The sequence below is a fragment of the Manacus vitellinus genome, unplaced genomic scaffold (genome assembly GCF_001715985.3).
Source record: "Manacus vitellinus isolate BGI_N305 unplaced genomic scaffold, ASM171598v3 scaffold_5_pilon, whole genome shotgun sequence".
In the NCBI taxonomy this organism is placed as follows: Eukaryota; Metazoa; Chordata; class Aves; order Passeriformes; family Pipridae; genus Manacus; species Manacus vitellinus.
The window spans coordinates 37,241,085-37,253,521 of NW_021940682.1; the positions used below are offsets into that span (position 1 = coordinate 37,241,085).

General features: G+C 38.9%; 1 protein-coding gene across 1 annotated transcript in view; it reads left to right on the forward strand.

Moving 5' to 3' along the window:
* The window catches only part of NELL2 (neural EGFL like 2), a 188,351-nt gene that overhangs the window by 61,200 nt on the left and 114,714 nt on the right, over nt 1-12,437 (forward strand). Inside the window, exon 2 of the mRNA XM_029963519.1 lies at nt 3,100-3,283. Within this exon, the coding sequence (XP_029819379.1) occupies nt 3,100-3,283 (184 nt within the window). The remainder of the gene's footprint in view (nt 1-3,099; nt 3,284-12,437) is intronic.

A 12,437-nucleotide genomic window follows, 5' to 3' on the forward strand; every position in this document is an offset into this window, starting at 1 on the left:
TGGTTTTGTTTTGGTTTTGTTTTGGTTTTGTTTTGGTTTTGTTTTGGTTTTTGGTTTGGTTTTTGGTTTGGTTTTTGGTTTTTGTTTTGGTTTGAGGTTTTTTTTGTTGTTTTTTTTTTTTTTGGTGGTGAGGCATGGTTGGGCTAGTTAAGATTGGATCAGTTGCCTAATATGGTTCCTCATATGTTTACATGAATACAGTTGTCACCACAGGGATGAGGAGAAAAAATTAAAGGCTGGTGACAGCAAAGGATAAAACTGCTTCTTTCTGCAACACCTGTTTGCGCTGGTGGAAGTGCCTTTGGACCTGTGGAATGAGTCCTGGTGAAAGTTAGACTTGCTGTCTTGGTTATAGTGCAGTAATTATCATCACCACACTGGTGTGGTATTGGTGTTTGCTGCAGAGCTCTGACTGCAGATTGTCTCTGAGAGAGGAAAATGCATCCTAGTAGTGAGGGTTGTTGCAAACACAGACAGCTACTAAGCTTGTATTCTGAAGGGCTGAGTTCCTGCGAGTTTTGTGGTCAGTGGTTTTCTTCACTGGGCTTTCAGATTGCTTTGCAGTGTAAGATCTTATAAGACCTCTAACTTGAGCGAGGAGTGAGACATGCTTTGAGTTTGGATTTTTGTTTCTTTCATTGTCACTTCATTCTTCTATAAATTTATGATGGGATGATGACACTATGGGTTTGTAAGATGTCATGGTGTGGTCAAACCAAACACAGGCAGTATTCTGGGAAAGTAAACCCAATATATATATCATGGCTAGAGAAAAATTTCTCATTCAAAATAATAGTTCTCTCCTTATTTCTGCACTCCAAAGAGATTTATGCCTTTGGATTTGTGTATTAGAAATCTTCATAGTATGAGGTTTTTATATAACTGTTGAGAAACCACAAATTATTATCTGAGATATACCAGTTTGATTTTCCAAGCTATTTTCCAAGCTATCCAGTTCCAGTAAATTTTTTTCCTTGGGTGTTAAACTGATTACTAGAAGCCAAATGTCAAGAACAAGCCTGAAGCATTATTTATTGAGCATAGCTGGTCATCTATCAAGCACCTACTGCTAGTGTTCGAAGCCACTTGGAAGGAGGCATTTGCACTCTTATGTTAGTGTAAAAAGAATGGATCTGATGGATGAAGGACCTTTCAGTCACCTTGCTTTTACGAAATCCACCTGGTGCCTGCCCTGAACAAAGAGTTTTGTGCTTTGTAAGAGTAGTAATAATTGAAAAGGCTGTGTAGCTTGTTTGAGCAGCAAATATGAACTGACCTATTTGCAATACCAAAACTGAATGACCATGTGGTTTGGCAATTTAATACTCTAGCAGTTAATGTGACAGAAATCTTAATATATAGGCTTTGAGCATGATGTAATCAGGTCTTGATGCTATTGTCTGTGTACAAGATTATCTAAGGCCACAATGAATGATGATAGGGTACCCAGATAAGGTCTGATAGAATAGAGGATGGAAAATTCTCCTCCAACCTAGTGATCAAATGATTCATGGTGACATGAATAGACCTCAAAAAAGATTCCTCTCCTGTGGGTGTTAAGGCAGCTCTGTGTTTCCCCTGCCTCTCTCAGCACAGTGATGAGGACTGGGACAGCTCTGGAGAGCTCCACGTGATGGTGAAGATTTGTTTCCTTGCTAAAGCACAGGCCATCTGTAGTGCAATGTTTGCATCCCAGTAGCTCCAGTTGGAATAAAAGTGCATGTGGGAGGGGGAGATGGTTATTTATGTGTGAACTGGCCTCGTATAAGGGTAGGGGTGTTATGCATATACTTTCTTTCATCGGTTGCTAACGAGAATATCATAGGAATTTGGTAGAAATTTAGAAACCAGATTATTTTTTTTGTCTTTTGGATTCCCCTATGTGAAAAACAAATGAAATTCAGCCTGGTGTGACCCTCTGCAGGAGCTTGATTAGGACTTCAGAGTTGTACGGGTTGTTACATTTCTTAAATACATATTAAAAATATTCCTGGTCCATAAAATATATGGACTCTTTTCTGTTAATGAAGAGCAGCATTTTCATAGGTCCAGCTTAAAGAATAAAACTGTTTTAAGAACAGTGGTGTACACTGAGAGTGGTGTACTTGAGAGCTCAGCTCCAGTGCTGCCAAAAGAAGATTACCAGTTCTATTGCAGTTAACTCTACTGTTGTTTCTGAGTTAGTGTCCCCACATGGAGCAGGATGGTCAAATTACTGTGAATTGATTTAGTTCTTACACGGTTGATTACACATGCTAATTAATTGATTTTGAGCGTTAAAAATGTATATTAATTTTTTTCCTCGTATAATGTATTATGGAAAACCTTGGGAATTGTTTTTCTAGCATTTGACATCTTATTTTGTAAATTATCTCTCTAGAGGTTTTGAGCTTGGACCTCTTTATTTTCTATGCATATTATGTAAAATTCAGCAGAAATATTGCTTCAGTCTTGTGTGTGTGTGAGTTTTTAAAACTAAAATATTTTGTGTTTGTCATTACTCTAACAAGGATTCATGACATTCTGTGCAAGAAGCAGCAGCAAAATACCACACAACTGGAGTATGTAGTGATTAATTAGCAATAATCTATTTTGAAATTTGGTGAGTTTTTAAGATAACTATAGAATTACTTAAAGCTGAGTAAATTGTCCCTAAAGAGGTCTGCTCTTTGCTTTGTTTTGTTTTTTTTCTTTTAAATCAGTTTATTTGTAGTATTTCACATTTTTGTAGAAGTCACTAAAAAGTTGCTCATGTCGTGCTTCATGGTTTAGCCTCATATGTTGTTACTCTGTGCTTCATTGCCAGTGAGCTCATACTTTGGAGGAGATATTAAAGGTACCATGTGGCATCCATGGAGAAAGTAAGAGAGTTATGACCCTGGCTCAAAACAAAACACCACCCTTCTACAGAATAGAATAAGTGTCCTAGAAAATGTGTTCTCTTTGATTGAAATGGCTCCTATTGCATGTAAAACTGATGATTAAAATACTTTGGTCCCTCCTTTTGCCTGTCTGTTCAATTGTGCTTCTCATAAATAGCTTGTTGTTTTGTAAGCTATTTGAATGAGGATATAAAGTAAAGTAAGATTTTATAGTGAGTGTTTTTTCCTCTTGTTTTTTTTTTTTTTTTAGATACTTCAAGAATTGTTAAAGCATCTCCAGAAACAGCTGAAGTCTTTTTTCAGAAGTTAAGAAATAAATATGAATTCACGATCCTTGTGACCTTAAAACAAGCCCATTTGAATTCAGGGGTTATTCTCTCTATTCATCATTTAGATCACAGGTAAGTACTGATGCCTGTATGCTGGCTAATAAAAGTATATGTATTTATGCAGTAAAAAATTGAACGTAAATTAGAGCAAAATTGTTGTGTAGCACATCATTTGCAAATATTCATAGTGTTTGGAGAGCCATAGTGTGCAGATTCATAAAAATTCACAAGTCCAAATCAGGGACTTGTGGGAAGGGGAACAGATGTTACTCTTTACGTGTCTCTTGCCACCAAGGGCAGGAAAAGGCAGTTCTCTGTTGTCATTCAGAACCATAAGGCCCAGACGATCAGCTGGTATAAAAGCGTCATGTCAGTATAGCTACACTGATTCACAAAGCCTGGCCCTCTATGTTCACCTCCTGCACCATTTTAACACGGCAAGCAGTTTAAAAAAAACAAAAATTCCTCCAGCTATGGGCTTATGCCTCCCCATGAATGACAGAGAACTTTACTCAAAATGATTGCAGTGTTTGCTAGAAAACATTTCTTGGCCACAATAACCCCATGCAGTGCTACAGGCTGGTGACAGAGTGGCTGGAAAGGTCCCCAGTGGAAAAGGACCTGGGGGTGCTGGTCAACAGCCAGGGAACATGAGCCAGCAGCGTGCCCAGGTGGCCAAGAAGGTCAATGGCATCCTGCCCTGTATCAGAAATAGCATGGCCAACAGAACTAGGGAAGTGATTGTCCCTCTGTACTTGGCACTGGTGAGGCCATACTTTGAGGACTGTGTCCAGTTCCAGGCCCTTCAATTCAGGAAGAACACTGAGGTGCTGGAGTGTGTCCAGAGAAGGGCAATGAAGCTGGTGAAGGGTCTGCAGCACAAGTTTTATGGGAGTAGCTGAGGGAGCTGGGCTTCCATGGAGAAGAGGAGGCTCAGGGGTAACTTTATCACTCTCTACAACTACTTCGAAAGGAGGTTGTGGCCAGGTGGGGGTCAGCCTCCCAGGCCACCAGCAACAGGATGAGAGGACATAGCCTCAAGCTGTGCCAGGGGAGGTTTAGGTTGGACATTAGGAGGAATGTATGCACAGAAAGGGTGATTAGACATTGGAATGGACTGCTCAGGGTGTCACCATCTGTGGAGGTGTTTAAGGAGAGACTGGACGTGGCACTTAGTGTCATGGTCTAGTTGACAGGGTAGTGTTTGGTCATAGGTTGGACTCAATGATCTCAGAGGAATTTTCCAACCTAATTGATTCTGTGATTCTTTGATTCTGTGATCTTCTGTTTATCTGCATATTGAAATCTGAACTGTCTTACATCAATGGAAATCATTTGTCAAGGTTTCTAGTTGAAATCAGAAGGTCTGTGTTATGTGTGTAGGTATTTTAACTGTGGATGTGTAACTGAGTGGCACTGCTGAACATTTTTGGAACCCTTATTCTCTTAACTGTGAAAACTATTATTATTCTTATTCTAATGTTATAATGTTAGAGCTATGAAAAAATGAAGATAATAACTAGTTTGCGCCTTGGTGAAAAAAACTCCTGCCACCATTTGTGTCCTCTTTATCTTATCCTCTTACAATTTTTCTGTAGGGATGTATGCTTTATGTTTTATTTTTGGGTCTCCTTGTAAGCCTTTGGATAATTGAAAAAGAAGAAAAAAACTTTTCTAGCTTATTTAGGCAAATAGTCATTCATTAGGTCAGATTTGTTGAAGCAGCTAAAGAACAATCTACTTGTGAATATTTCATTGTGGTTTTTGGGAGAATATTGGGTAATCCATTTAAAAAGAAACCAGAAGAATTTGTTTTAAAAATTTTAGATGTAATCTGATCCCCTTAAAGTCAGGAAATATCTTCATTATCTTCAGCAGGTATAAAATTACTCTGAACAAGAGTATGGCCAGAAAGAACTTGTGGCTATTATATTAGATGTGCCCTTAGGCTTTTAATAAACACATTCTGCTCTATTCTGTGCTAGGATGTACAGAAGTCTGTGTACCATAGTAGAGCTTGTTCAGGTTAACTGTGCTAAAATAAGGGCTGACTTAGGTGTGGGTAATACTGGAATCAGGGTAGCATCTCTGAGTCTCCTGTAGTTATGGTTTTAATTTTTGTTTATGATCAATGACAATAAAGATGAGAATGTAGAAGTTAAACATTTGGATGGCTTACATTACATAGCTGCTGCTTCATTTCTGGATCTCCATCTCTGACCTTGCCCACCTCTGACCAGGGACTTGTCTGTAACAGTCCTTTAGTTCTTAAACAACTTCTTGTGAAGTCTTTGTGCAGTCATCATAGTTAGTAGGAGAAGTAGCAATGCCAGACCTGGCTCCACTCCTTTGCCCTAGCTGATGTCAAAAAATATTGTGCTAGTATTGAACTGCTGCCTGGTGGCTATATTCCTAGTACTAGCTCATGCTTTTCTGCAATGAGGAGTTAAATGCTAGTAAGAAAGGTGGCAATAACTGAAAGATATAGTCAGTTATCACACAAGTAACTTTTCATAGGTTTTATTTTACAGAGGTTTCTTAACAGCTAATGATTCTAGGGTAAAAGAATTTCTAAGGTACAAGAAAATAAAAATGTTTAAGAAGTGGAAACAGGTATGTTTATTCAGTGGCTAAGGAAACATTTTATGTTTTTGAAAATAAAACTCATCCTCTTTGCATGGGTCTAGGGAATTTTGTGCAAATATGTTAGTTTACAGCAATTGAGAGCATTTCCTAAATTGTAGTTACTTTTTTAATTTTATGAGTTTCTTTATAGACTTAAAATAGTTTACGTGATTCAGAATTTACTGACTCAGTCTTTGTTGTCTAGTTTTATGTGGCTGTTTTTGTTCTTTCTTTGCTGGTTCCATTTTGAGGATCATAAAACATAAATACTTGCACTGAGATATGACCATGCAACTATTTAAGGCTTTGGGTCTTAAGAAGTTGACAGGACTGGTCTCACAAAGTTTACTCCCTAGCATCATGCTGAATGCTATTTTTGCTCTGTCAGAGAGATGCAAAAGTTCTTCATGTAAGTCAGGCTTGGGCATTGGCTTGGGCATTTGCTGAGGCTGGGATGTTGCTGTCACCACAAAAAACAACTCCTGAGATGATGTTCTGCAAATATAATAATCTTTTCGTACTCAATTAAATGGTTTTATTTTTCTTTTCCTAGCTGAGTATCAAAGCTGACTTCCCAATTTATAACAATTATGCTTTTCTCTAGTATTTAATATAATAAAATATTTAAAAATAAACCTAAAGTGAAAGAATCCAAAACAATACTTTTAACTGTCTCTTTCTAACTTGCTCATACATTTCCACAGATGTTGCTTTTTTCCCCTCTGATTAGAGCAGCCAAGGAGTTTGGGCAGCGGTAGTTTTGGGTACAGTGTGGAGGGTTGATTCTTTCAAAAAAAAAAAAAAAGCTCTTGTGGTGTCAGGGAATCCAAGTTACATGTCAGTAATAGTTCAGGTGAATTTCAGGCAGCTGAATGCATCTTTTGTATATGGCAGATTTATGTATGGCATATGTCTGAAAGATAGAAGTTATGAATGTTTTCTTAACTTGAGAGCATCACCTTGACCACATACAGTGCCCTGCCTAAAATGCATTGTACTTCACAGTAACAAAGTGACTGTTTAATTGTGTTAATGAAAGGATGCCTTAAGTCTGAGTAGAAGCAATGTTAAACACTGATTGCTGTGTGTTTGCTCTCAGCTTTCAGTTTAAGCTGTATTATCCTCCTCACTTCTGAATTTGTCTTACCTACTTCTTGAAGGAACAGTCAACAGAGAGATGATTTGAATCTGCGATGGGGTTGTAATATATGTTAAGTCTCACTATTCCATCATATATTTTCATTTAATCATCAGCAGTGGAGAGATATAATAAACTTTTTTCTCCCTTAGTGGTTAGATGACTTTATGTAACTAATGGTATATTCCTGTCTCTTGAGATACTGCATATTAGGGCCCTTAAAGCAGGAAATTGCAGGGTTGTAGTTTACTCAACCCTCTTCTTTCCTTTGATTAGTGCTTTTTATATCCTGAAACAGAACACTGAAATCAATAGAATATTATGGACAGCTATTCTCTATACTTAATTTGTTCTTCTACTAATTTATTCACTTTCTGCCTTACTTAGCATTTGTTTTCACAGTGGTTGGTGTCTTCTGATTATCTGTTGTCAAATGGACTGTACTGTACAGTAGTTTCAGACCTCTTTCAGTATGTTGGAGGAACTTATCTGTGACATTTTCTCTCTTACTGATTTATGTGTACAAGGAGATAAGTTGCCGGAGGTGAATTCTGTTTTCTCATTTGATCATTGTATTAAAATAGAGGTGGAACTGTATGTTCTCTGCATTTAACGTATGTATATCAGTATTTCTGGACTGACACCACAAAATCTGCTGCAAACATGTTACACTGAGAAAAACTTTCAGTATTTACTGCTTAAGCCAATAATCACCACTTAAGGCAATAATTTGCAGAGCAGATGTTAGGTAAGACTAATATGGGATTCATTTTCAAACATTAAAGCTGTATGTGGCTGTTCCTGGTGCCAAAAGAAGTAGTAGCTTATTTCTGCTTTTTAAACCACTCCATGATGTTCTTTGTTGGAAGAGTGGAGGGTTATAGTGTTCTGTATTGCTTTTTTTGTTTTAAATCTTAGGGGTTGTTTCTTACTGGTCTGATGATAGTCATTAACCCTCTGGAATTTGTTCGTAACAATAAATTGCTTTTGAATTTAATTTCTGTAGTGATATAAACTTTTCTGGTATTAGTCCTTATTCTTTTGATAATGGTTGCAGGTTTCATCAAAGCTGTCAAAAAAAAGGTGGGTTTTTTTTTCATTCATTCACTGCTTTTCTAGTGCATGTGAAGATTCTCTGGCACAAAGGATTCTCTTTGTAGATACTGGCAGCTTGGTAGGGCTCTTTATCCCAAAGAAAAGTTCCTTGTTTCTGTTTGTTGGGGAGATTAACTTCTATCCCCAAGTATGGAGTTGGATGGAAATATTTGTAAAGCAGCAGTTCTGTGTTATACTCAGTTTAATGTCTTCATGATGTTAGGAATGACCTATTTCTTTAAGTGTTGGTTATGAAAGTTATTATAAATTTGATTGACACCATGTCACTGTTGCTTGGGGGTTTTTTGGTTTATTTTTTTTTCTTTTTCAGTTTACTTTATACTCTGTGACCAAAAAAAAATATTACCAATAGTGTGTAAATTCTTGTAATGCAGGCACCTTGAAAACACTATTGAGTAACGTTTTTTAATCAAGTGAGGCCAGTCTGTCCAATGTAGATCATCCGGTGCCAACTAACCAGGGTGAATTGGTTGAGAACTTTTTCCAGAATGCTCATATACACCTGGAACCTCTTACTTGAATTGAGACTAGTGACAGGCCTTTTTGAATAAGAGACAAAAGATTATTCCTTCCTAAACCACCACTGAAATAGCTGAAATGTGAGTTTTGACAGATACTGTTATTCTTCTGCTGTTGTTTGAAAGGCTTTCTATGAAGAAGTAAATAACAAAGAAAACTGTACTCTTACGGGGTAGGAAACGGGAGGAGTTATGTTGAAAGTGTCCTTTTCTTTTACTAATGCGTATATCAGAAAGTTGCTTATTTTATTTATAGTCCTCTTGATCTCCTTGGATAAACTTTGTTAAGAAAGAGAAAGAGAGGGATGGTTTGTGCCATTTGTTTTTATAGTGTTTGATCTGAAAAAGTTCTTTCCTCACTGATTTTTTTTTTTTTTTTCAGTAGAAGGGGAAGCTTCAGATAGGCAAGACTGATATTCCCGGGACTGTGTGATAGTGAGAACAAAATGGAAATAAATATATTGATAAATGGGGTTAGTGAGAGAGATGAGAGGAATGAGAGCAATTGCTCAAAGGCAAGAATTACTGTTTAAGAAAATATTTTCTTGTTTGGGAATTTGATTTCATATCCATGGCTCAAACAGGAATGACGTGGACAATGTGCTGTAATATCAGGTTTGAATTTTTCGAAGACAAGACCACCTTTTACAAGAATAGAATCATAGAATTACAGAATCAGCCAGGTTGGAAAGGACCTCTGAGATCATCAAGTCCAACCCTTGATCCACTACCACTGTGGTTACTAGACCATGGCACTAAGTGCCACATCCAGTCTCATCTTAAGAACCTCCAGGGAGGGAGAATCCGCCACTTCCCTGGGCAGCCCATTCCAATGCCTGATTACCCTCTCTGTAAAGAATTTCTTCCTAGTATCCAAACTACCCTGGCAGAGCTTAAGACCATGCCCTCTTGTCTTGCTGATAGCTGCCTGGGAGAAGAGACCAACCCCCACCTGGCTACAACATCCTTTCAGATAGTTGTTGAGAGTGATGAGGTCTCCCCTGAGCCTCCTCTTTTCTACTCTAAACAACCCCAGCTCCCTCAGCCTCTCCTCACAGGACTTGTGCTTGAGTCCCTTCACCAGCCTTGTTGTTCTTCTCTGGACCTGCTCCAGCACCTCAATATCCTTCCTGAGCTGAGGGGCCCAGAACTGGACAGAGTACTCGAGGTGTGGCCTCACCAGCGCTGAGAACAGGGGAAGAATCACTTCCCTGGACCTGCTGGCCACACTGTTCCTGATCCAGGCCAGGATGCCATTGGCCTTCTTGGCCACCTAGCTTTTCTTGCTGTACTTTGAAGAGCTCAGTGGGACCTCAGTTCCTACTTGTGGCACCTGGCTCCTCCATTAAGTGCTGTGGGAAGGCTGGCTGGGAGCCTTGCCTTCTCATCAGCAGTAGCATCAAAGGGTCTGGGATATCTTGTTACAGCCAGGGACTCTTGAATCATAGCACTAAACTCAGCAGAAGCTATTCAGAGTGTGCGAGGGGGGGAAGATTTTTCCTCCCTGATTTAGAGGCAGAGTTGACCTCAAATTTTGCGAAGTAAGCAGAGAGATCTCTCAGGTGAGAGGCAGGTCTTGACTTTAAAGCCAGCAAAGGCTTCCAGACCACAGCAGTCCTACTGAAATCAGATGAGGGGCTGCAAGATGGTGATAGAAGCAGTATCTTATTGACATCCATTTTTGTCCCATGTGCTTTATTAGTTTGAATCAGGTACAGACACTGAGGGGGACACTGATGGGAAGGATTTGAACAGTCTCATGTGTTTGTTTCCTAGCCTTGGGGATGCACCAAGCTTTAAAAACTCCTAGTTAATGTTTCAAAATGCTTAATGTTACTTCCAAATAGAAGAATAAGGCTCACACTCCTGACTGCCCAGTCATACCATGGAAAACAGCAAATAATGCGTTGCTGAATGTGGTAGTGGTGCTGCGTGAATTGCTTTTACATCTTCATAATCTACACCTAGCAGAATAAGTTACTGCTATTGTAGCCATAGTTTGCAATGAGTAGGGTCTACTGAAAAGGATCTCTTTTTTTTTTTGTTTGTTTTATGTAATTATACCTAACAAAAAAGCCAGAACTTTCATATAAAAATCTTCAAATGAAGATATTTTTATATGTAATGGAGCTTTATATGTAATTGATTTTAATTTTTTTCTTAAGTACATATTTGTCTTTAATTTTATTGGTGTTCCTTTTTAATGTAGATTGAAGAGCCATGAAGAACTCTTTTAACACTATACCTATAACTTTAAGTAGGAAAAGTTTAAAGAAACAATCCAAAAAACGACCCTGTAATAAATTAATAAGCAACAGACATGATATCTTGCCTTTAGCTTCTAAAATATTTGTCTGCATGCTGTAAAATGAAGTTAAAATTATTAGTGGGCAGTTACACTGTGCATTTGTTGTGTGAGCAAGGATGCCAAATGAACAAGTGAGCCATCAAAGACTTGGCATTGCCCACGCTGGCTGTTAGCTGGAATGGCCATACCTCCCTCTTGTCAAAGACTGATACTGTGTGCAGCAGGACCACCTGGTGTTTCACTTCCTAAATCTCTAGCGTTTTGCTGTACATCCTGACTCCCACAGTCTCCCTTGAGCTGGTCTGTCACAGCCCAAAGAGCAGGTCCTGCCTGGGCTGGTTGTGATCATGTGCCCTTTGCCAGGATGGTCATTAGAGCTGATCTGTTGACAATTGAGCAGATCTGCTGACTCCTAGCTCTTATGCAGTTACAATAGATCAGTGCTGGGCAGCAGAGAACACATCACTCTTTTCTGTCTCAAATTCCTCTGGGGCATTTGAAACAAATTTCTTCCTCTTACGAAGACACGTTCATCCGTAGTACGTAAGGGATCGCTGACTGGCTGGTTTCCAAGCAGAGTGGCTGATCTGCAGTGGGGGCCTTGGCTGCTGCCTTTGGAGATGTTACATCTATGGAGATGTAACAACCTTTTTTTCCAGGTTGGCATTTTCTTCTCTGCGTGTCAAACATAGTAACACCTAAGCATGTATGATCTCCCTCTGAAGTTAAATCAGTTTAACCCAATGCAATGCGTGTGTGGTTTTTTGCAGGTTAAAATCAAATACGCTGGTATTGATTAAACAACCACAGAGATTATGGGCATTAGAAGTGGGGAGCAGGTTCTGCTATTGTGTTTCTCATTGGGGTTTATTTTTCACTCCAAGAGCTTTTTGCCTTCTGCAGCATAGAAGAGCACCTTGGAGCTTGTTGGAAGAAGCATCAGTGACATTTATAATGGGACATCTTTGGCTGCTGCTCTCCCTGTGATGAGTAGGCTGTTCTGGGCTGGTGTGGACGAGGAACCAGTGACTCAGCTGATGAGGTTCCCCTGAAGCTTTTCAGTAATGAAATTCTTGGCTAGGAGAAGACTGCAGTACAATGCAGTTATTGTTTCCTTTAAAAAGTCATTTAGGAACCGAAATCATCCTCTTTTCCCTCTCAATGATTAGCAATCCTGAGCGTACAGAGAAGTGTACAGTATTTTTGTCACCAGAAATGAATTTTTAAACCCCAGGTGTGTTTGTTAATGCTTAGTATACTTACTCAAAGACTCTTCAAAACTTTTGGAAAGTGTGCACCCAAGTGTTACAGCCTCACAGACGGAACAAGAAACCTCACTCTGGGCAAACTTTGCATTTTCACCTGTAATGAGTTTGTCAGTGCTGAGGCTTGTCCCATCTTCTGAAGCTCATGAGACTGAGACAGAGCCATGTAAGTCCAGGCAGTTAAACAGATGTAGAAAAGTGAGATAGCAAGCACAGTATTTTGTAAGTAATTAGGTGGAAATAATTCACTTTCACT